Raw genomic sequence first — 26102 nt, 5'->3', positions numbered from 1 at the left:
CCCTGAAGAAGTCACGTGACAGTGACGAATGCGCAAGGAAGGAAGTGAGAGAGACACCAGGAAGGACATTGGAACGAATCGTTCGTTACTCTGCTTGTTGCTCTTTTTCTTGTTGCTCTTTGCTTGTTGCTGCTTTTCTTGTTCCTTTGCTTGTTGCTCTTTTTCTTTTTCACTTCTTTCCCTGAAGAAGTCACGTGACAGTGACGAATGCGCAAGGAAGGAAGTGAGAGAGACACCAGGAAGGACATTGGAACGAATCGTTCGTTACTCTGCTTGTTGCTCTTTTTCTGCAGTTTTTATTCACTCATAATGTGAGTACCCTGTCGCTATATTTAAATAAAATGTAATTGGTTTAAATTACTACACTATGGGACATTATCTCTTCATCTTGTGAGGCATACCTATCCCAGGAACAGGAGCAAGCTATCCATCTATATTTTGATTAAGGCTGTAACCTCACAGCCGTGAGGTAAGGGCACATCCGTCCACTTATTGGATAAATAGGAGGATAAAGTCACTGCACATGTATGCCTGCATGGGTCACTGAAGTTCAAAGCATAGTGCTTTCCTTTTAGAACACAGCACGTTCACAGGACTGAATATCCCAGACTGATTACCAGCACCTTAATTTTATGTGTTTACTACTTCACCTATGCTGTAACGTTTTTTTGCTGCCAGCACTATTTGCACTTTAAAACACTGCATGGAATATGTATTTTGTTTTATATAGGATTGATTGATATTTGTGTTTTTTCACTTGGCATGTCACATGGGATTGTGCTTATGTGATTACTCTTATTGTACACTTTCAGTCATATATTTTAGATCATCACCTTAAGTTATATATTTATTTACTGGTGGCATATCTTATTGCAGTTTTTCACAGCATCTATGGTTTATACGTCTATTGTTTTAGGCACTTATCTATTATTGTGAGTTTTATTTTTATGGCACTGTATTAGGATCTATATTTGACTGCCACCCTTTAATACTCATTTTAGTTCAGCACGTACTGAACAAGGATTTTTGCACATCCAGACACGTTCAACTTTACATTAGCACTCTTTGATCTTTACCCTTCTATCCTTTACCTGCATACTCATCTGTTCCCCTTCCCTCTCTTTCCCCTTTCCTTCCCTCCCCTCTTTTCTTTCCCTCTCCCCTCTTCCCTTTCCTCCCCCCCTCTTTGTTTTTTCTCTTTCCTCTTAACCCCCCCCCCCTCTCTCCCCCTTTTCTCTTGCATTTTCTCATTTGCGCAACACTAAAACAACTTAATTTACATTGCTCAGGGAGTAGGTTAAGCTCCCTTCAGTGTTTGCAGCATCCTTCCATTCTTCTTGTCAAGGTGGTTGGCGCAGAGGTATTTTATACATTAATTATATATATATATATATATAAATATTGTTTGGGGGTTCTAAATAATTTTCTAGAAAAAAAAAAAAGAAATGATGATTTTTACATGTAGGAGTGAAGTGCCAGAATTGGCCCGGATGGGAAGTGGTTAATGACATCATTACCATATATGGTCAAAGTCATCTACCGGGATCCCAAGTTGCCTGTTTACATTTCATGGGCTGAGAAGACAGGCTTTTTTCAAAATCATTTTGTAGTGAGGAAACCATTTGTCAAAAACCGCCTATAACATCCACGGCCCACTCACCTTCCTCGGTAAGGTGTGTTAGCATTTGAGCAATGTCTCAGCTAGCACAGAAAAAGGTTGCAGGTGGAATGCCAGACCAAGACTTGAGTAACTAGAAAGTCTAGGTCAAAGCAAGGCTGGAGGGCTGCTCCCCCAAAATATATTCCACAATGACATTAAAATACTTTTTATCTTAAAGAAAACCAGAGCTTTTCTATCCAAACAATATTATTATGAAGAATGCGGAAGCTGAAAAAAGGTTTAAATTCATCACCACAAAGTGGTGCTTATCATAGATCAGTGAAAGAGAGACAGATCTGCTGAATATATTTCTCTCTGCCGGAATGGAAACACTGACGGTACTCATCCTGATAACCACAGGTAAGTGGCTCACCTAAACGTCTGCATTCACCCGAGGTCTCACAGAGGGCTGCCAAAAACAAAAAAGTCAAACAAAGAAAATTGGGGCCATAGACAGCTGCCCATTTAATATCTGGGAATGTTCTGTCTAAACTTTTTTTTGCTGAATGAAGATTCCTGAGATAAGTGTAATCAGGGAGGAGCGGAGTGATTTCAGATAAAAATAATTTCGCTGCAAAATGACTGATTCTGCTGTCGGTGAAGTTTTGCCAAAATTGGAATCTGGCCCACCAAAAGTTGGTGGAAGATAAGACATTCTACTCTTTTCTTTTATTTACCGTATTTAGAGGATTTGAAGATTTAAGAGATCGTTGTAACTTCAGACGAACAAAGTCATTTTAGCTAAATTGAATTACTGTAGAATTACCAATTTCGCTCATGAGATTTTACCAAAGTGGGAACTCTCAATTTCACCTCTTGAGCCGCTTAGAAAATACTTGCTGGAAAGTAAGATAATAGTCTTTCCATTTATGTAGACCGTGCCTCTTTTTTTTTTTTTTGTGGCGTTTTTGCAATGTTGTTTTGTATTTGTTTTGTTTTTTTTGGCACAAGCACAGGTCTCCAATGTGTTTCTCTAGAGTGAAAGCTTCAAAGTCATTTTCACTGATCTAGCCTAAGAGATTATGGTGCAAAATCATCGTCCACTGCTGTTTTACATTACAAATATTTGAAGCCTCTATGCTAATCGCAGGCTCCTATATATACAAAAGTGTGATGTCTATGTGAAAATCGCCCTATCTGCCTAGAGAAATCTTTCCTTATTTGTTATTTCTGTCCTCTTGCACAACTGCTTTTTGGGTTTTCTTTTTCCCATTAAGAAAAAAAATTGATAAAGCTCCTGAGGAAGCGTTGGTAATAACGCGAAACATGTAGAGCACCAGAGTATATCTAAGATCGGTTCTGTAATTAATACCCTGTCCACTGTTCCCCCTTCTTCTCTGTATACTAAGTATTAATGTACATTTGTTTACCTTCCGGGTATATATATCTGATGGAAATAGATACGGATATGATGTAAAATTGTATGAAGATAGACAGGTTATATAAAAACAGTACTCGATGTGTTTTATAATTATTATTTTTTTTTTAAATAAATATATTTTTTTACTCTCAATACATATATATTTTTTTCTTTATTATTTTTTATGCTATATATTCAATCACAATAGTATGCCTAAAAAGTCCAACACAACCAACAATTTTTTGAGGTTTTTTGTGTTTTTTCTTTCTTCGTCTTCTTTTCCCCTTGTTTTATTTCAAATTTTCACTGATCTGTAACTGTAAGCCCTTGTACACACGGTCGGACATTCCGACAACAAAATCCGTCGGATTTTGTCCGACAGATTTTGTCCGAAACTGGTGTTGCATACACACGGTCGGACAAAGTTGTCGGAAAATCCAATCGTTCGTAACGTGATGACGTTATTTCGTTACAACGGGACTACGTTCAGGCTAGTAGCCAATAGCTTTGGTCTAGAAATTTGATCTGAGCATGCGTGGCACTTTGTTCGGTTGGAATTCTCTACAAACGATCGGACAAAGTCCGATCGGATCATGCTGTCGGAAAATTTTATAGCCCAGCTCCAAAACTTGTCGGTCGTATATTCCGACGGAAACAGTCCGATGGAGCCCACACACGGTCGGATTATCCGACAACGCGGTCCGATCGGACATTTTCCGACATTTGTGTGTACAAGGGCTTACACGTTTAGGCTTGTTTCATCCTATTGTGAATTGGATGTGGGTTTCCACTGACTGTGACCGTCTCTCAGCGGAGGCACTTCACACATCTCCAAGACAGCTGCGGAGTAAATTGCACAAGGGTCCTGTGTGTCTTCTGGTCCGTCTTCTGAACCGGTGACCGGGGGATGCACCGGTGAACAGGTCAGCCGCTCCGCACAGCAGAGTGAACCCAGCCTCAGAGGCGGCATGAGGGGGGGGGGGTGTTAAGGTTTTATTCATTTTTTAGGACTTCTTGGAAATACTTTTCTGAGAAGAGATTCCGTATTTCAATCTTGTCTCAAAACATGGAGTAGATGTCACAACAGTTGCTGCAGATCTGTCTCCTCTATTCCCAAAGGCAAGCGGGCATGTTTGTACTAGGGCTGCCAACTTATCCCTTTAAGCCCAAACACATATGAATTACACAGGTTCTGAGGCAATTTATTTATTTATTTTCTAAATACATTTTCTTTGATTTAAAAGTAAAAAGCATTTACAGAAATCCTTAACAGTTATACAATGAAAGTTTCTAGAACCACAGTATACCATTATGCCGCGTACACACGATCAGATTTTCCGACGGGAAATGTTGGATGTGAGCTTGTTGTTGGTAAGTCCGACCGTGTGTACGCTCCATCAGACAATTGTTACATAGAAACAAATTCACCCATGGGACTTTAAAATAAGTTGGGCATATAGGTCATCTCAAATAGGTATAAAGATATTTTTATTCAGATTCCAAGAAGAACATGGTAAAATGAACATAAACATAATAGCGTCATCAAGCATGATTTAACCATTGACATATTATTTACAGTAGTAAAATAGATCATTTACATATACAGCTTAATACTCGACGCGTTTCGCGAGCTCGGCTCGCTACCTCAGGAGTTGGTGTATATGCAGGGTATCTAAAAAAATATAGTAGGTAGCAGTAAGATATAACATTCAATGGTAATTTTGGTTAAAAGAAAAGCATGTGGCCTCATAAGAGGCACCACATACTCACAATGTGGACAATGGGTCCAAGGCACCGATCCATATAGGCAGCGGCAGAAAACATTCAAACCGGGAGCTGAAGAGGCGTAACCAACAGAAACCAAACCGGGGTCCGGCAGGGGGCAGACTAGGCGAGAGAGGAGGGTGGAAGTGAGGTGTATCCTGAAATGCTCCACAGACCACGGGTGTAATAGTAGCTGTAATAAAATTATGTATGTATCTAAGTAGGGTAGAATTAATAACTACTACAGAGTAAATTTGATGTAGTATCACTGTTTTGTAGACAAAACTATGATATTGTGGGCATGGATGCGGACAGGAAAGAAAAAGGAAAGAAAGAGGGAGTGTGCAGGGGGAAAAAAAGAAAAAAAGAGGGTGAAGAAAAAGTGAATGAGCGAGATGAGCAGGTGGCTGTAAAAAGAGAAGGAAGAGATACTAATCCTAGGTGTGCCTCGTTAACCATACGCAACATAGATAAAAACATTGGCAAGAGGTTGTTTGTAGATATTGGAGTAATCACCAAAATGGTGGAGTAACAGTATAAAATATATATATATATTGATAATATCCATATAATATGCTGGTAGGGGAAAGGAGCACAGACAAGCATAAGTAGAAGGAAGATATAAAAGGTGAAAGAAATCGGTCAAAATAATAAAGAGGGGGAGAAAAGGGTAAAAAGTGTGTCCTATTCGATAGTAGTGAGTAAATACAGTTCGCACCCCTATATGGGACCTCTCAGGTGTGAGAGGACAATCCGAGTGAAGGGAAAAAAAAGGAATTCGCCATGTCTGAACCCCCAGCTTAAATCCCCGAGTAGGAGCGTTAGGCCACACCCCTAACACCATACTAACGTGGCTACGGTACGTGCCCGCACTGCGCATGCGCGGGAACCCCCGGCCAACGGAATGACGCACTACACACCAGTGCGTGGAGACGTATGACTTTCCGCCAACAAATGTTGGCTAGCATGTGCTCAAATTTTCCGCCAACAAATGTGTGTTGTCCAACTTTTCGATCGTGTGTACACAAGTCCGTTGGACAAAAGTCCAAAGTATAAACATGCATGCTCAGAATCAAGGACGAGCCGGAAGCGCTCGGTCTTGTAAAACTAGCGCTCGTAATGGAGGTATCACATGACTATTGAACTTCCTTTTTATCAGCTCGCCGTACTCCTTGTATGTCACTACGGTCGTAATTGTTGCCCAACATTTGTGTGACCGTGTGTATGCAAGACAAGTTGGAGCCAACACCCTTTCGGACAAAATTCCACGGTTTTGTTGTCGGAAAGTCCGATCGTGTGTACGGGGCATTACAGAGAAAATTCTGTCACTTTGACATAAATTTGTACGTGGCAGAGGATCTGGACCCGTCATGTGATTCTGATATTCTAAATTTCATCAGCCAGCATTACCTTAGGGGGGGTGTCCAAAATAAGTTCGGTCTGAGGCTAATTTAATGCAGATAAGGCACCAAGTGAGTTTAATTAGCTACAGAACCTGTATAATGAATATGGATTCGGTTTTAAAGGGATAAGGTGGCAACCCTAGATTGTACATGTAGCTGCATTGCTTTAACTTGCAAGGGTCTACTTTTAGGTTGGGTTCACACCAGTGCGAACTGCATGTGGGTTTCCTCCGCATCCAATTCGCACAGCAGGAGATTGTGACTGGCTCTCTATGGAGCTGGTTCACACATCTCCGGGGCGTCTCTTGTGGGATTTGCACAGGAGTCCTGAGCGTCTTTTGGTCCATTTCAGGTCCGAATTCAGCACCAAAACTCGGGTTGAAATTGGACCTCAAATTAGGGTTGCCACCTTTTCTTCAAGTCAAACCCGAACACTTAAGCGGTGCACAGCAATTTTTTTTAATAGTATAAAATATACATATATTTTTCTATTAAATAACATTTCTAGTCATATGAAGTTAATAACAAGAGTCCCCCTTTATATCAGAGTCCACAGAGTTCCCCTTTACATCTGAACTCGTAGAGTTCACTTTCACTGTAAGGGGGGACTCTGCAGACTCTGATGTAAGGGAGAACTCTGGGGCCTATAACATAAGTGATGCTCTGGGAACCCTGATTTATGGGGGGACACTGAAGACTCTGATGTAAAGGGGAAACACTGTGGCCTCTGGTGTAAAGGGGAACTCTGATGTAAGAGTTGCTCTGAGAGCCCTGATTTGCCTTAGTGTACTTACTCAGATGTGGGAGAGAGAATGGGAAGACTTCAGTCACAGATAGGGATGGATGGTGAGCTCAGAGGTGTAAATTGAGCCCTCTCTCCTCTCCTGCCTGTGTGTGTGTTGGGGGGGGGGGGGGGTTGTCAGTGCTGGCTTTGGGCAGTGAGAAAGGGTGTAACACACACTTATAGCCAGAAACCCTGCTGGTAAGCCATAGCCCAGTCTAAATAAAGTGTCCGGGTTTTAGGCAGTCTGAAACCTGGACACATGATTCCAAACCCGAACTGTCCGGGTGAATCCTGGACAGGTGGCAACCCTACCTCAAATGGTGAACGGAGCTGCACTGGACCCCTGCTGTGAGCCTCTGCATGCTCATATGCGAACCCAGCCTCACCTGTTATCCCACAAGACTTGTGTTCAAGACTGGTTATCCACCTGCTGTTGATTCAATTATCTACACATCCAGCCCAACAAGGCCGTCTACATTTTAATTTAGGCTTGGCTCGGTGTCTCAGTCATTGCCTGATCAACAGTGATGGCCCATACACATGATCATAAAATCGTGTGTACAGGTCGTCCCATTTTCTTTGCACGCTAATCGCATATCAAAAATGAAGAGTTTACTAAAGTTCAGAGAATTCTCGTATGACAGAATAAAAAATCGGAAGTGATGTCACGGGTTGTAATGTATTTGTATTGTATTTTTGAACGACAACTGTACTGATTAAACAAAAATCGTATCATCTGGTATTGTACTGCAAAATAATGTCTTGCTTGTCCGATTAGATAATATCAGATAAACTGTTATGATTGGCTCTCGAAAGCTCTGTGCTAAGGATCTGATTATCGATTGCTTTCGAAAGTTGTATTTTTCATCCAATTTTCGGATTGTGTGTACAGGCCATAAGGCTCAGTTCTTATACGTCAAGGCACGGCTTACTTGCGACTTTTCAAAGGGGTCTGGTGTGGTTTCGTACACCGGTTCGGATGGAAATTTTTTAAAGTGTATGCCACTTGAATTTGCACCTGCACTAGACTGAAAATTGTACAGGACTCTTTTTAAATATGGACTGACACGGACATATGTGACTAGCTCTAAGGAAAGCTGGCTCGGTTCACATGTCATGTGAATCAGATGCGGTTCAAAATGCATCCAATTTGTATATTTCTGAACAGAGCCTTAGTCAGGGCTGTCTTTAATATTGATTGGACCCTGGGCAAAAATTTTCTTGGGCCCCCCCCCCCCATGCAATTTCAATCTCCATCTGCTCTGAGACATACAATAAATAGCAGCTAGACTTAAAATCAGTTTACTGTATCAGATCAGGCAGTTATTGCGATTGGTTGCCAGAGGTTACAGCATATCATTACTGCTTACTGACTGGTTGCTAGAGGTTACAGCACACATAACGGCTCACTGATTAGTTGCTAGAGGTTACCAAAAACTATTTCTGCTTGTTAATTGGTTGCTAGAGATTACTGTACAGCAATACTGCTCACTGATTGGATGCTAGAGGTTACAGCACATCATCTCCTCACTGAATGCCACCTTTATTTACATATCAATGCGCTGACCGCAGCCGTTTACTTATGAATACCACCTCTATTTACATAGGAATTCCGGTTATTTACATGTAAACACAGGACCTGCAGGTGAGTCATCTGTAGACAACAATAGGGCAGAGCTGGACAGGATTAGTAACAGAACCTCACACTTTGCCCTTGTACACACAGTCGGAGATTTCGACGGAATGTGTCCGATCGGACTGTTTTGTCGGATATTCCGACTGTGTGTGGCCTCCATCGGACTGTTTCCGTCGGAGTATCCGACGGACCAAGTTTTCCAACTTGTTATTAAAATTTTCCGACAAAATGCTCCGATCGGACATACTCCGATCATGTGTAGAGAATTCCGATCGGACAAAGTGCCACGCATGCTCAGATCAAATTCCTACATCAAAGCTATTGGCTACTAGCCTGAACGTAGTCCCATCGTAACGAAATAACGTCATCACGTTCCGAATGATTGTATTTTCCGACAACTTTGTCCGATCGTGTGTATGCAACAGTTTCGGGCAAAATCCGACGGATTTGGTTGTCGGAATGTCCAACTGTGTGTACAAGGGCTTAGATATCGGGAAACAGCACAGGACTAAAACTTCAAGGGACAAGGTGATTTAAACGGAGATAGTTAACAAGTATGAGGCAGCTGCTTTGGGCCCCACAACAATGACAGGGCCCAGGGCAGCTGCCCCTTTTGCCCTGCCTTAAAGACGGCCCTGGTCTTAGTGCTCCTAGTACCAGGTCACCAAGTCATTTTCAAGAATATTCCAAGTGGTCCCTGTGTTTCCTGGTGGAGAATATTTCCTAGTGTACCCCCTATTCCTAGTTTAAATGATTGCTAATATACCCCAAGTGCTTCCTCATGTCCCTGGCTCCCTGAGAAGATTGCTAATGTAACTCTCCAGGGTTTCCCCGTGACCATAGTTTTTCGAGAAGACTCCTTATGACTCTGATCTTCCCAATGACCTTGTGGCCAGATCCCTCTTATTCCTAGTCTCTGTTTGCAACCATCTCCCGGTGCTCTCCAGTGTGACCTCTGTACTCCCAGTGTCTTCCAGTCCACCCCCTGTGACTCCAGCTTGTTTCTTCTTGCAATCTGTATTTTTGCACCTGTTGGGTCCTTTGAAAATTCCAATGTCCTTTGTTTTCCTTGTATACCTTTGCCAGCTTTCAGCCTCTCAGCACCTCTGTGATAATCTGTGTATTGCTGCATGTTATGTGTTAGTTGCTAACCAGTCTCCCAGCAGACATGTACTGGCCATTAGGACTACTGGGAGTTTCCCGGTGGGCCGATGGCTCAGTGGGACACTCCGATGTAAGGGGGCTGCTGATGGGACACTCTGATGTAAGGGGGCTGGTGATGGGACACTCTGATGTAAGGGGGTGCTGATGGGACACTCTGATGTAAGGGGGTGCTGATGGGACACTCTGATGTAAGGGGGTGCTGATGGGACACTCTGATGTAAGGGGCTGGTGATGGGACACTCTGATGTAAGGGGGTGCTGATGGGACACTCTGATGTAAGGGGGCTGGTGATGGGTCACTCTGGTGTAAGGGGGCTGATGATGGGACACTCTGATGTAAGGGGGCTGGTGATGGGACACTCTGATGTAAGGTGGCTGGTGATGGGACACTCTGATGTAAGGGGGCTGATGATGGGACACTCTGATGTAAGGGGGCTGATGATGGGACACTCTGATGTAAGGGGGCTGGTGATGGGACACTCTGATGTAAGGGGGCTGATGGGACACTCTGTTGTAAGGGGGTACTGATGGGACACTCAAAATGTAAGTGGGCCGGTCTGTATGAAGTCCAGGGCCAAATTTCTGTCCCAGTTCAGCCCTGTCTCCCAGTATATTTCTAGTCTTTGGTGTCCCCGAACACTTCTACCTGTTTCTAGAGATTCCTGTTTGTCACCTTATATTCATTCCTAGTTATCCTGTGAGTCTCTCTGCACCTGTCAGCTGTAGCGTGCACATGTGCGTTCTCTGAGCACACCACCAACCCAAGCTGCATGTCACAATCCCATGTTAAAAAATGACCCCAGTAAGCAAGTGGTTAAAAATGGAAAATAATCCTGCTGTGATAGTACAGGACTCCATCAAAACTGAACCTTATATTCCCCCAGGTACCTAACCCCTGTGGGGCGTATGAGGGTACTCTTCTTCATATTTTCTGGGAACTCTCCTAAATTACATGAGTTTTGGAATGAAGCAGAGTCAATCAAAACCCCAACGGGAGTAGAGTTGCCACCCCATCCCTTTAAACCCGAACACATATTGATTACATGGGTTCTGTGGCTGATTAACCACTTCCCGACCGGCGCATGCTGATGTACGTTGGCAGAATGGCACGGGCAGGCATATTGGCGTACAGGTATATCCAATTTTAAATGCCGCCCTGCCATCAGTGAGCTCACGTGCCGGTTGGGACCCCCGTGTGTCTGGTCGCAGGTCCCGCGGACTCGATCGCCGCAGGCATACCCGCAATCGTCTCATGGGGCAGCTGAACGAGGAGATCCCATTGTAAACAGCATCTCCCCGTTCTGCCTAGGAACAAGTGACGCTGATCTCTGCTCCATGTGATTGGAGCAGAGATCAGTGTTCACTAAAACAAAGCCCAGCCCCCCACAGTTAGTATCACGCCCCTAGGAACACTTAACCCCTACACTGCCACCCACTGGTTAACCCCTTCACTTCCAGTGTCATTTACACAGGAATCACTGCATTTGTATAGCAGTGATTGTTGTATAAATGTCAATGGTCCCAAAAATGTGTCAAAAATGTCCGATGTGTCCGCCATAATGTCGCAGCCACAATAGAAATCGCTGATCGCCACCATTACTAGTAAAAAAAAAAAATATTAATAAAAATGCCATAAAACTATCTCCTATATTTGAACGCAATAACTTTTGCGCAAACCAATCAATAATCGCTTATTGTGATTTTTTTTTACCAAAAATATGTAGAAGAATACTTATCGTCCTAAATTTAGGGAAACATTTTTTATTTTATATATTTTTGGGGGATATTTATTATAACAAAAAGTAAAAAATAATGCGTTTTTTTTCAAAATTGTTGCTCTATTTTTGTTTATAGCGCAAAAAATAAAAAACGCAGGGGTGATCAAATACCGCCAAAAGAAAGCTCTATTTGTGGGGGACGTCAATTTTGTTTGGAGAGCCATGTCGCACGACCGCACAATTGTCAGTTAAATGGACACAGCGCCAAATCGCAAAAAGTGCTCTGGTCTTAAGCAAGCAAAATGGTCCGATCTGTAAGTGGTTAAGGTGCTAATTAAACTCACTTGGTGCCTTATCTGCATTAAATTAGCATCAGAACCCATGTAATTCATATGTGTTCGGGTTTAAAGGGATGAGGTGGCAACCCTAAACGGAAGCGACCCTCAGCAAAAACCCAGCTGCTTGTCTCCTGATAAGCACTCCACGTATCCAACATAAAAATGCAAAAATTCCTTACTCAAACATTTGGACACAGCGGGGAAGGCTTGTATTCCTGTATTATTGCAAAGTACAATTCCCGACATTAGCTCATTGGAAGGTGAGGATTGAGGAGATCCAAGAAATGGAAAGCCTTAGGCCGCGTACACACGGGCGGACTGTTCGCCCAACTTTGTCCGCTGAACAGTGTTTCAGCGGACAGTCCGCTCATGTGTGGGCTTCAGCGGACAGTTTCAGCGGACAGTCCGCTCATGTGTGGGCTTCAGCGGACAGTTTCAGCGGACAGTCCGCTCATGTGTGGGCTTCAGCGGACAGTTTCAGCGGACAGTCCACTCATGTGTGGGCTTCAGCGGACAGTTTCAGCGGACAGTCTGACGAACAAAGTTTTTCGGAATTCCCGTTAGACTGGTTTGAGCGGACAGTCCGCTCGTGTGTAGGCTTGTTCGTCAAACTAAGTCTTGCGCATGCTCAGAAAGAATTTACACGGCCGAAGGTTGCATTGCAGTGTATAGGACGTCGTTTTTCTAGTCCCGTCGTACGTGCCGTTCACGTCATCGCGCACGGTTTCAGCGGACTGTTCGTTCATCGTGTGTGGTCAAGTCCGCTCATGCTAATTTTGAGCGGACTGTTTGTCAAACTGTTTGACGAACAAAGTTGGGCGAACAGTCCGCCCGTGTGTACGCGGCCTTACTGTGATTTTGAAGGAAAGGGAGGACAAATACTGGAAGACTTGGACTCCCTATTTCTTTTAGAGAGACCAGACCCCTCTTGCCATGAACAGTTCCTTTGGCATGTGTCCAGCTTCTTTAACCTTGTCACTAGTATCATCGGAGAGGCAGAAAGTCCCCTTCCCTCCTTCTCTTTTCTTCTCTGGCCATACCTCCTTTAGTTCTTTTCTTTTACTATTGCTCCTTTCTGTTACTCTTCTCTGTGCTGTACCTATTATAAGGATTATTCGCGGAATCCACTTGCTCGGTGGGGGATTTCTCTGCTGATCCCCGCTGAGCAGGCGGATGACAGGTCCGTGCGCGCTCCAATATGCAGAGTGGACACAGAAACAAAACCTGTTTTGCTTCCATCTGATGCCATCCGATCTTATTCCGCCGTACGGATGAGGAATAGGACCACTAACCGTCTGTTTTTGGCGAACATGATCAGATCGGATGGCAGCGGGTATCAATGTACATGTGTATGCTGACATCCACTGCTCCATAAAAGAGACTGGAGGATCTGATCAGGTCCGCCTGGAAAAACTGACAGGTGGATCTAATGGCACAGCCCATGTGGAAGGGGCCTTACTATGCCTGTCCTATACGGTGCCTTGAAAAAGTATTCTTCTCCCTGATGGGTTTACTTCCTCTTTGATTCCCTGCAAAGGTAAAGCATAATGGACTACTATGCATCACATTGCATCGCATCGCATCGCATAGAAAAGTCCATTATGTGTCACTTACCTGACACAGGAGCCAGCGATGTCACCGCTGTCCCCTTGTGTACAGAGCATCCATCTTCTTTGTGAGTCTTGCTGCTTTGGCGCTGTCATTTGCCAGAGCCGCGATGATGTCACTCCCGCACATGCACACGGGAGCCGCCACTCGCAGCATATCGCCGCTAACTGCGGCGCACTCAGTGCGCCTGCACGCCACTGTCTATGGCGTATGCACTGTAGACAGTGGTGCCTGTCTTTCTGCAAATATCTCTTAAACCATGTAGGTTTAGGAGATATTTCTTGGACCTACAGGTAAGCCTTAATCTAGGCTTACCTGTAGGTCAAAGTGGTTTGTAAAGGTTTACAACCACTTTAAATGTATTGTATTGGGATTTCATGTAACAGACCAACACAAAGTGGCACATAATTGTGAAGTGGAAGGAAAATGGAAAATGGTTTTCCAAATTTCTTACAAATAAATATGTGAAAAGTGTGGTGTGCATTTGTATTCAGCCCCCTTTACTCTGATACCCCTAACTAAAATTCAGTGGAACCAATTGCCTTCAGAAGTCATCTAATTAGTAAATAGAGTCCACCTGTGTGTAATTTAATCTCAGTATAAATGCAGATGTTCTGTGAAGCCCTCTGTTTTTTTTTTTAGAGAACCTTAGTGAACAAACAGCATCAAGAAGGCCAAGGAACACACCAGACAGGTCAGGGATAACGTTGTGGAGAAGTGTAAAGCAGGCTTAGGTTTTTTTTTTTTTAAATATCCCAAGCTTTAAACATCTCACCGAGCTCTATTCAATCCATCATCGGAAAATGGAAAGAGTATGGCAGAACTACAAACCTACCAAGTCATGTCCGTCCACCTAAACTAACCGGCCGGGGAAGGAGAGCATTCATCAGAGAAGCAGCCAAGAGGTCCATGGTAACTCTGGAGGAGCTGCAGAGATCCACAGCTCAGGGGGGAGAATCTGTCCACAGGACAACTATTAGTCGTCTCTCCACAAATCTGACCTTCATGGAAGCCATTGGAGAAAGAAAGTCATAAGAAGTTCCGTTTACAGTTTGCGAGAAGCCATGTGGAGGACACAGCAAACATGTGGAAGAAGGTGCTCTGGTCAGATGAGACCAAAATTGAACTTTTTGGCTTAAAAGCAAAACTCTATGTGTGGCGAAAAACTAACACTGCACATCACCCTGAACACACCATCCCCACTGTGAAACATGGTGGTGGCAACATCATGTTGTGGGGATTCTTTTCCTCAGCAGGGACAGGGAAGCTGGCCAGAGTTGATGGGAAGGTGGATGGAGCCAAATACAGGGCAATCTTAGAGGAAAATAGTCTTTTTAGCCCTTGTACACACGGTTGGACATTTCCGACAACAAAATCAGTCGGATTTTGTCTGACGGATTTTGTCCGAAACTTGTGTTGCATACACACAGTCGGACAAAGTTGTTGGAAAATCTGATTGTTTGTAACGTTCGTACGACGGGACTACGTTCAGGCTAGTAGCCAATAGCTTTGGTCTAGGAATTTGATCTGAGCATGCGTGGTACTTTGTCCGATCGGGATTCTCTACAAACGATCGGACATGTTGTTGGAAAATTTTTATATCCAGCTCTCAAACTTTGTTGGTCGGACATTACGATGGAAAAAGTCAGATGAAGATGAAGGTCAGATGAAGGTCGGATTATCCGACAGCACGGTCCGATCGGACATTTTCCGTCAGAATGTCCGACTGTGTGTACAAGGGCTTGGAGTCTTCTTAGAGTCTGCAAAAGACTTGAGACCGGGGCGGAGGTTCACCTTCCAGCAGGACAACGACCCGAAACATCCAGCCAGAGCTACCAAGGAATGGATCAGATCAAAGCATATTCATGGGTTAGAATGGCCCAGTCACAGTCCAGACCTAAATCACATTGAGAATCTGCTGAAAAACTTGAAAATTGCTGTTCACAGACGCTCTCCATCCAATCTGACAGAGGTTGAGCTATTTTGCAAAGAAGAATGGGTAAAAATTTCACTCTCTACATGTGCAAAGTTGGTAGAGACATCCCCAAAAAGACGTGCAGATGTAATTGCAGGGTGGTTCTACAAAGTATGGACTCAGTATTAGACAAAATGTGGAAAATTGCAAGGGGTATGAATACTTTTTATATACAGACAGCCACTAGATGGAAACTTTACAAAGGTATATACAAAACAATTGTAAAAATTTAGCACCAAGCTTTAATGCAAGAGTTACATGTACAATGACTTTCACGTAATGGGTCCATGGGCACACTTTGGGGGGGGGGGGGGGGGGGGCTGTCCTTGATCTTGACAAGCATGGAGTGGATTTAGTTGGGCCATTTGCCTTCACTAATGCCATCCCATTCTTGACAAAATTATGGACAATTTTTACCTGGACAGCCCCCCAAAGTTGGGCCACCTTAACATACTGACCATTCCCTGATTTCTGGTCATTTTCAATGCTAATACGAAACCAAGTTTGTGTCTCTTAGCCCTTGTACACACGGTCGGAGATTCCGACAACCAAATGCGTTGGATTTTGTCCAAAACTGTTGTATACACACGGTCGGACGAAGTTGTCGGAAAATCCGTTGTGATGACGTTATTTCGTTACGACTGGACTACGTTCAGGCTAGTAGCCAATAGCTTTGATGTAGGAATTTGATCTGATCATGCGTGGCACTTTGTCCGATCGGAATTCTCTACACATGATCGGAGTATGTCCGATCGGAGCATTTTGTCTGAAAATTTTACCAACAAGTTGGAAAACTTGGTCTGTCGGAATCCGATGGAGACCACACACAGTCAGAATATCTGACAAAACGCTCCGATCGGACACATTCCGTCAGAATCTCCGACCGTGTGTACAAGGGCTAACACTGGGCAGGTTCAGGTAATTATGTGATTAATGTATGTAAAAAGGAAAAATATGACATTTACAGGAAAGGTGCCTGAGGGAGAGTCGTCTTTGTCCTTGACTTAGAGCCATGACATCATTACGTGAAAGTCATCGCACATGTGACTCTTGCATTATAGCTTGGAGGTACATTTTTAGAACTGTTTTATATAATACAGCTCTGCAAAGTCTCCATCTAGTGTCTGTCTGTAAATCCTCACAAACCAATTCTGAGATTAATGGACAGGCACAGTAAATCATATTCACTTTCTAGTAGGGGTCAGCAGAGTCATTTCAGCAAAACTGATTTTGTTATTTGCGACATTTTTATTGAGATTTTTGGTCTTCTTGGGTGAAATATGCTTCATTGACACAATTTTTATCGTCTTTTCAAAATATGTACAGATATGCCATATTTCGAGTAATGTAGCTTATTTCATTCGGTCTGGTGTCTTTTTTTTTATTTTTATGTGTTGTTTATATGTGCATGTATTTGATTTTCCTGACGCATCATGGCAGCACACACAGTGGGTTGTGACTCCGCCTCCACAACCTGATAGGACAGGTTAGCTATAAGATTTGAAGAGGAGTCCACCGTTGCATTCTCCTTTTTTTCCTCACCTGTATGGGACATTACGTTCGAGTTCGGTTAGCAAGGAACCCCTTACCGCACCACCCCAGCTAGGTTCAGCCTCTCCTACTTGGAAGTCCCTGTCCGTACGGTCTCTAAATGAGCCATAACGCAGGGAGCCCCACTCTGGTGGTCTCAGGGGCAAAAAAATTACTAAGCAGCAAGCCTTTTAAAAAAAAAAAAAAAAACAACCTTAAAAAGGTTATAATAACTGCAGCGGTCTCCCCCCTTTCCTATCTGTTGAGCTCCCCAACATGTCTCCTTTCTCTGCCTACCTTCTGTTTCAGTCCTCAGTTTTCTTTCCTTTTTTTTTTGCTTCCTTTTTCCACTCTGGGCATGCTGAGCCCTGTAGTCCCACGGCGCTGTGTCCCTTCCATCATGGCGGTTCCGTCTGGACGTTCGGCGCTCAGGAAGTGACACTTTCCCTTGCCCTCTGCATTTGCCAGCATCCAAGATGGCGCAGGGCGGCGCAGGCGGCCAGTGCGCATGCGCGGCGGTGACGTCATTCCTCCAGCGACGGCGGGCTATTTAAAAAATGTCATTTTCGTTTTGAAGTGCTGCTTGTGCCTTCCACACCATCTACCAGCCTGATCTCTGCACACAGCCTGCTGCCTTGCAAGACAAGTCCTCCTGAACTCTGGTAAGCTGCTTTTCTTTCATCCTTATGCACTTTGCCATTCATTTATTTGCTGCACCTTCTGCCCATACTCTGCATTGGCTCTTATACTGAAAACCTCTGGTCACAGGTGTACTCTATTCTTCCTCATGGAGACCGCTGCCTTAGTAGACCATCCTAGAACCATAAGGTAAGGGGGCGTATGGATTGGTAAGTAGCGAAGAGGAGAAAAAGAGAGCTCTGCCACTAATACCTTTCATTTTGGTAGCTCTGGCAGGTCTTCGGGGTCATCCCATTCTAAAAGAAAGGAACGTTCCCCCTCAAGACACTCTCACTCTCGGCGAAGTCGGCAAGGTCTTCCCGTCATCACAGAGAATCGCCATCCTCACATCGAGAGGAACACCATACCCGTCCTACGGTTAATACCTGCTGGGTCTGCGGAGCGCAAGCATTACCTAGTAAGCTTGTCTGCCAAGTCTGTCTGGAGGAAGCAACCCGGGACAAGGAAGCGGACGCTAGAGAAGCCTCCAATATTATAAGAGACTCAGTTAAGGAAACGATCCTGCAGGTGACAGCTTATGACCCAATTAGGTCATCTAACTCAGCCTCAACCTCTCATTCTCCTCAGGATCCAGATGACTCCCCAGAGGATGAGGATCCTCTGACCCCTACAGTTTTTGACTTTGCGTTAATAAACCCCTTTGCGAAATCGGTTAAGGAGGCGATCGGTTGTGAGGAAGAGAGAGACGTTCCGCCTAAGTTAAGGAAATACTTCCCTAACCTAAAAAAAGACCCTGAGGTCTTCCCCTTTATCGAAGAGCTAGAGGAGCTCATAAGAGATGAATGGCAAAAACCAGAAAAGAAATCCGGCTTAAATAACAGATTAGCGAAGCTCTATCCCCTAAAAGAGCCAGCAGTGAACCCTCTTATCTCCGCTCCCGTGGTAGACTCCTCACTGATGCGCTTAGCGCGCCATGTAACCCTACCAATAGAAGACGCCGTAACCTTTAGAGATGTGATGGATCGCAAAATCGATCTCGACCTTAAGAAGGCCTACTCAGCAGCGGGGGGGGGGGGCCTGTAGGCCCGCAATCGCCCTAGCAGCGGTCGGTAGAGCCATCACCTCCTGGACATCTGGAGTTAAAAAATTAATCGCAGAAACGGCGGACCAAGACAAAATTATTTCAGCTCTGCAGGAACTTAGCCTTGCGGGTGATTTCGTAGCGGAGGCGGCGGTGGACATTATTCGGTCATCAGCAAGAGCAACGCTGGCCTCAGTAACTTCCAGAAGGGCTCTTTGGCTAAAACCTTGGGTTGCTGATGCGACTTCCAAATCCAGCTGGTGTAAGATCCCTTATGATGGCACTAACCTTTTTGGCTCAAAATTAGATTCCGCAATATCAAAGGTCACGGGGGGAAAATCGGGTCTAATACCATCGGACAGAAGATCCAAGCAGCAGAAAAATCCGCCTTTCAGACGTCACCTTCCGGAAAGGTACCGGGACGTAAGGTCCTATAGACCCGGCAAAGAATTCAAACGGAATTGGCGAAGCACACAACCCTCTTTTGTAAGAGTCCAAAAATCGAAGACAACCGCGCCGGGAGACCAACAAAAATCTTTTTGATGCCACGCATGCCCAGCCCGCAATAGTTGGTGCGAGGCTGAGGCTATTTGCCCAAACTTGGATAGACAAAATAAAAGAACCCTGGGCGATATCCACCATTCAGCAAGGTCACAGGTGGAAATTCAAGCAAAAACCGCCAAGAAACCACTACAAATCCACCAAGCTACCCCTTTCGCGCCTGAAGCGAAAGCTTTTAGTCAGATACATTATGGAGTTGCTCCAGAAGCAAGCAATTATAGAAGTTCCACAGGAGCAGAGAGGAGAGGGGTTCTACTCCCCCCTTTTCTTGGTGTCAAAGAAAACAGGCGACCTGAGGCCCGTGTTGGATTTAAAAAAGTTAAACCAAATGATTCTAGTCGAATCATTCAAGATGGAGAGTCTCCAATCAATATTACTAGCAATAGGGGAGAAAGATTGGATGCTCTCGGTCGATTTATCCGACGCTTATCTACACATTCCAGTGCATCAAACCTTTCAAAAGTACCTACGCTTTGCGATAGGCAAACAACACTTTCAATTCAAAAGCCTCCCATTTGGGATATCAACGGCACCCAGGACCTTCACAAAGGTGTTACTTCCGGTTATAGCACTACTGAGAGAAAGAGGTCTAAGAGTCCTACACTACCTCGACGATATTCTTCTTCTAGCAGACACCCGAGAAATACTTCTACGACATCGTTCAATTCTGATTTCCACACTCCAGCAATTCGGGTGGATAGTGAATTGGAGGAAGAGCAGCCTGGTCCCAGTGCAGAAGATGGTCTTCCTAGGAGCCGAATTGGACACCAGATCCAACACGGTGGGGCTTCCCCAGGAGAAAATTCGTCCTCTTATCCGCAAAGTGAGAAAACTACTATCAGTAGAACACCTATCTGCAAGAAAATGCTTAAGTATTCTGGGCTCAATGTCATCAACCTTTCTAATGGTTCAGTGGTCTCAATGGAACTCCAGGGTATTTCAGAATTCGTTCCTAAAACAATGGAACGGGGTGTCCATGTCACAACAAATAACAATCACCAGAGCAGTCAAGGAGTCAGTACGTTGGTGGACTCAAACCAACAATCTAACTCGCCGTCGTCCTATCGTTCATCCACTCCCAGAAATAGTAACGTCAGATGCCAGTTACCTTGGCTGGGGTGCGTATCATCTAGATCGGGGAGCACAGGGCCGCTGGCCCTTCTGTCCACAGGGGATAGTCTTGAATGTTCTGGAACTCAGGGCTGCATGGCAAGCACTTCTAACTTTCAGTCCTCTCCTTTCAGGGAAGAATGTCCTCCTGCGTATGGACAACACAGTGGCTGTGAATTATGTCCACAGGCAAGGGGGCACAAGAAGCAAAGTCCTAATGCGGGAAGTACGACCTATAATCGAGTGGGCCCAAGTCTACCTGACGGATCTGAAGGCAGTATACGTACCCGCAATTCACAACCAACTCGCGGACGATCTAAGTCGAATATTTATTTCAAACAACGAGTGGTCTCTCAGTCACAAGGCCTTTACTCTTCTGACACACAAATGGGGTGTTCCCGATATAGATCTGGCAGCGACTCCAGCGAATCGCAAATGCACTCGCTTCTTAGCAAGGACCGCCTATCCAGCAGCAACAGGGATCGACTGTCTCCACCATCCTTAGGAGTTTCGCCTTGGTTACATATTCCCTCCGGTGCCCTTGATAGCCAGGTTTCTGGCCAGACTGAGGACTTCGTCTTCCACGGTAATAGCAGTGTTGCCCTTCTGGCCCAGAAGACCGTGGTTTCCGGCCATCCTGCAATTGAGCACAGAAGAGCCTCTCCCACTTCCACTGTCCCCAGACTTGCTCTCACAGGGGAAATTTCTACACCCGTCACCAGAACGACTACACCTGACGGCTTGGAAACTGAAAGGGAAAGGTTACTAGATCAGGGTTGTTCATTAAGAGTAATATCCACCTTACAACAAGCAAGGAAGAAATCGACAAACGACATATATAATAAGATTTGGAAAAGATTTTCTGCAATAGCCCAACTACAGTCCTGGAATCCCCTCTTCTCCTTCAGTCTCTCAGGTGTTAGAATTCCTACAACTAGGCCTAGAGAAGGGCTTAAGATCAAGCACTTTAAAAGTTCATGTCTCTGCCATATCCGCAATGACAGGAATCAAGTGGGCCTTAAACCCCCTCATCATCCAATTTCAGAAAGCATGCCTAAAAATAAGGCCTCCTAGAAAACCAATTTTTCCGACCTGGGACCTATCGATTGTCCTGGAAGCTTTAACCAAAGAACCTTTCTCGACGGGGGGATCAATATCCCTATGGGACTTGACACTGAAACTATCGTTTCTAGTTGCAATCACATCGGCCAAAAGGGTCTCCGAGCTGCAAACTCTACTAATCAAAGAACCACACCTAGTTTTCTTTCCAGACAGGGTCGTACTCAGACCTTCGGAATGGTTTGTGCCAAAGGTAGCTTCTAGCTTCCACTTTAATCCGGAGATCAATCTTCCCGTATTTCTCAACACAGATGGAAATCCACACCCTCTGGACGTGAAGTCTGCAATATCCGCCTACCTGGAGGCTACCGCTCCATTCAGGAAGTCAGAAAACCTCCTAGTCATTCCGCATGGCGCCAAAAAAGGTCAAGCGGCTTCCTCAAGAACAATATCCTCATGGTTGATTAAAGCCATCAAAAAGGCATATCTAGTTCAACATCTTCCAATACCGGAAAACCTGAAAGCGCATTCGACGAGAGCGATGGCGACCTCATGGGCAGCATACAGCAGAGTATCACCAGAGACTATTTGCAAGGCAGCAACTTGGTCATCAAAAACCACATTCATGTCTCACTATAGAATAGACCCGGCTCAATTAACCACGGTTGAGTTCGGGAGATCAATTATTCAATCAAACTCATCTATATCCTGTACTTGAGTAAATAAAAAAACTTCTAAAACGCACCCTCCCATGTAGCGAGTTATTTCCCACTGTGTGTGCTGCCATGATGCGTCAGGAAAACGGAAAATTGTATACTCACCTTTCCGTAATTTTCCTTTCCTGACGCATCCCATGGCAGCACACAGATCCCACCCCTCTAAGGTGATAGTTACTGAGAATGCAACGGTGGACTCCTCTTCAAATCTTATAGCTAACCTGTCCTATCAGGTTGTGGAGGCGGAGTCACAACCCACTGTGTGTGCTGCCATGGGATGCGTCAGGAAAGGAAAATTACAGAAAGGTGAGTATACAATTTTCCGTTATTTGATTGCCTTTTTTTTTCTTTCCAAAAGAAATACATAAACAAATGCTGGTAATGAGAGGCAATTGTTTGGCAAAAAACAGGTCTTGGATAGTTGAAAGGAGTTTCTGTAACCCTCAGGAGCCCTCTAACCATTCTTGCGTTTCTTTTTGCACACATGTTTAACCACTTCCCTACCGGCCTATTATAGAATGGTGTCCGCAAGGTAGCTCAGTTATCCTGACTGGGCGTCATATGATGTCCAGCAGGATAACCCGCTCGTGCACGCCCCCGGGGGCATGCAGAGTGGTGCGGTGTGTGACGCTCTGACACACCGCATCTCCAATCTTGGTAAAGAACCTATGACGTAGGCTCTTAACCACGTGATCAGCCCTGATCAATCACAGTTGATTACAGCGGTAACCGGGAAGTACCTGTAATTGTCTTTCCTCAGTTTGAGCCTACAAGGTGCGAGCAGAGGAGAGCTGATCGGCAGCTCGCCTGACAGGGAGGGGGGGGGGGGGGTGCTCGCTGATAATCGGTGCATTGATTATCGGCGCAGCCCCCATCAGAGGTAGCCATCACAGATGTCAACCAGCACCCATCAGATGCCAATCAGTGCCCATCAAAAATGCCAATCAGTACCCAACAGTAATGACTGTTAGCGCCCATCACAGATGCCAATCAGTGCCCATCAGAAATACCTGTTAGTGCCTCCTCATCAGTGCTGCCTATCAGTGCCATCTATTAATGCCCATCAGTGCCATCGATCAGTGGCACTTATCAGTGCCCATCCTTGCCTGCCTATCAGTGCCCAACAGTGTCACCTTTCAGTGCCACCTATCAGTGCCCAACAGTGCTGCCTATCATTGCCCATCAGTGCTACATATCAGTGCCCATTAGCGCTGCATATCAGTGCCGCCTATGCATGCTTCAAATTAGTGCCTCCTAATGAGTGCCCATCAGTGCCGCCTCATCAGTGCCCGTCAGTAAAGGAGAAAACAGCAGTGACATTTGTAACAGTCAACCTCTTTTTAGACTCAATCTGTCTAAGTTTAAATGTCAATAATCCTGACGTAACGTCCTTTTTCTTCTTATTATCATATTTGGTTACTTCAAATAAAAACTATTGAAATTAAAGTGCACTGTTTCGGAAGTCACACAGGACCCCTTCATCAAGCATCACATGCCTGACAAAGGGCTCCTGCGTGGCTCCAAAATGTTGCACTTTCTTGCATGTCATGTGATCATGCTGAAATAAAAAACGTTCAGGCTAAAGATCCGAGGTGTGCTGGCAAATATATTCTTTGTGGCGCTCATGATCCAGTCTCCAGCTGGTGGTCAATACAGCACCCAGTATCCTAGAGCTTTCCCCAGGAGCGTATGCAATGGGAATATGGACTTTTTCATGCAGCCGCTGTGTTCCAATTGACATGAATGGGATTGCCTACACAGAGATGGACCTGAGCACATGTGCATCTCCATGCAGGTAAACGCAGCCCTCACACGGGTGTACACTGTAGTATGCCCATGTGAACACGGCCTTACTTGTCACGTCTGGGCTCTTATTAGATAGGGGAGCTCCGTGAACAGACGTTAGCTGGTTTCTCTCTCCTCTACCCAGAGGCCATCCCAGTCCTGGGTCTGCAGATGGGAGTGCGGAGCCTGGGAAACATGCAAAGTCAGCTGTTCCAGAGAAGTGTGGAAGCAATGGCAAGACTACACAGCTGCCCCATCTGATAGCCGACATTCGGCTTGTCAAATTTACATACACTCCTAGCTGCTGTGTGTAAAACCCCCGCTGCTGCCAACTAATGATTATACCTCAGTGGCTGTAAAGGGTTAAAGCTCATTGCAACGTTAAAATCCTGACAATCCAACTTAGTTTTGCCTTCTCGGTCTACAACAATTTCAAGGAAATAAAAGCTTTATTTCTGCTATTTCCTACTGTCCAGCAGTATTAAGTAGGAAGAAGAGCCTGCCTGTGTAATTTGCAGATACTTCTACCCATTAATAAATAATGGTATATTGTTGATCTAAGCAAGTGCCTTAAATCCTTGCCAGCTCTTTGTGTGTCTCTAAACATGGAGTATACAAGTACAAAAAAAAAGGCTGGCTGGGATTTCAAGCTTGTCACAGTTTTGAATGTAAAAAGCTGTCAAATGGTCAACATCTCAATGACAGCTTACAGCTGATAATGCTGAGTAAAACACAATAAAAAAACAGGGGTGGCCCATATGATGACTCCCCATATAGTTTAAAATGCTGCAATAAGTGAAACAATCCATATATAGTGTGCTAATTAATTAACTTGATAAAGATGTCATAAAATGCTGCAGCATGAATAATGCAATCCAGTAAAACAAGCAAACTCAGACAGACTTACTATAATGGCTGCCAAACTGGAAACCGAAAACGCCTGCGTGACATCAGCACGTAGGTTCGTGTTTCGTGCACACGCACGTCCTCATGGCTCCACCTTTATTTTTGTTTACACTAATCAAGTTAAAAATCACAAATACATTATTAAAGAGGAAGTAAACCCTGATGAGTTTACTTCCTCTTTCATTCCCTGCAAAGGTAAAGCATAATGGACTACTATGCATTGCATCGCATCGCATCGCATAGTAGTCCATTATGTGTCACTTACCTGACACAGGAGCCAGCGAAGTCACCGCTGTCCCCTGTAGTCTGGCGCATCCATCTTCTCGGTGGGTCTCGCTGCTCCGCCTCTGTCATTCCGGCTAAGCCGCGATGACGTCACTCCCGCACATGCGCACGGGAGCCACCACTCGCAGCATATCGCCGTTGACCGCAGCGCGCTCAGTGCGCCTGCGCGCCGCTGTCTATGGTGTGTAGGTTTAGGAGATATTTCTTGGACCTACAGGTAAGCCTTAATCTAGGTTTACCTGTAGGTCAAAGTTGGTTGTAATGGTTTACAACCACTTTAAAGGATTGGCTTCTACAATCATGGAGAGTGTTTCTTTTGGCAACTGGACAGGTATAGATCTAATACCCCAATCCCAGGGTGAGGTACAATACAAGGGAACCACATTATGATCATTTTTATTTAATTTTATTATGATCATCATTGTTTTTTAAAAAAATTCTATAATAAATGACATTTAACTCTTCCTTCTCAACCTTATGTCCTCCTCCTCCAGTCTCATCTCCGCATCCCATGTCCTCCTCTTCCAGTCTCATTTTCCCATCCGATGTCCTCTTCTTCCTCTACCCCATGTCCTCTTCCTCCTTCATCCCTTGTCCTCTTCCTCCTCCAGTCCCACCTCCTGTATCCCATGTCCTCCTCCTCCAGTCCGATCTCCACAGGAGGGGAGCAGTGGGACAGGTAGTGGGCAGTGGGACAGGTGGGAGGCAGCAGGACAGAAGGGGGACAGTGTTACAGAAGGGGGGGGGGCAATGGGACAGAACCAGTCCTCCCAGCTTTCACCTGTCCTGCAGATCCCTGCACACACCTGGGATTCTGCCCGGGGCAACTTTCCCACGTTAATGACGGCCCTGGTTGTGGCCTCGGCTTCTTGGGACACCCCATCTCCCTCCGATGGCAGCCCTGACGCTGGATGCCAATTAACCCATAAGACTTGGAGGAAATCATGTGACAAAGAACACAAAGAATGACTGTGAGAGACAACACCAGAGAAGAGGGGTTTATTGCAGCCTGAGCTCCTCT

At 44.9% G+C, this 26102-nt stretch overlaps 1 protein-coding gene across 1 annotated transcript in view; it reads left to right on the top strand.

Moving 5' to 3' along the window:
- Positions 1–1718: 1718 nt before the first annotated feature.
- Positions 1719–26102, top strand: part of LOC143923418 (serine protease 33-like) — a 39949-nt gene continuing 15565 nt past the window's right edge. The window contains exon 1 of the mRNA XM_077447075.1: positions 1719–2020. Coding sequence (XP_077303201.1) covers positions 1984–2020 — 37 coding nt within the window. The 5' untranslated portion in view covers positions 1719–1983. The remainder of the gene's footprint in view (positions 2021–26102) is intronic.

The sequence above is a fragment of the Lithobates pipiens genome, unplaced genomic scaffold (genome assembly GCF_037356315.1).
Source record: "Lithobates pipiens isolate NorthernLeopardFrog02 unplaced genomic scaffold, aLitPip1_a1.2 Scaffold_22, whole genome shotgun sequence".
Taxonomy (NCBI): Eukaryota; Metazoa; Chordata; class Amphibia; order Anura; family Ranidae; genus Lithobates; species Lithobates pipiens.
The sequence above is the reverse complement of the archived record's forward strand: the minus strand, read 5'-3'. Positions and strand labels throughout refer to the sequence as shown.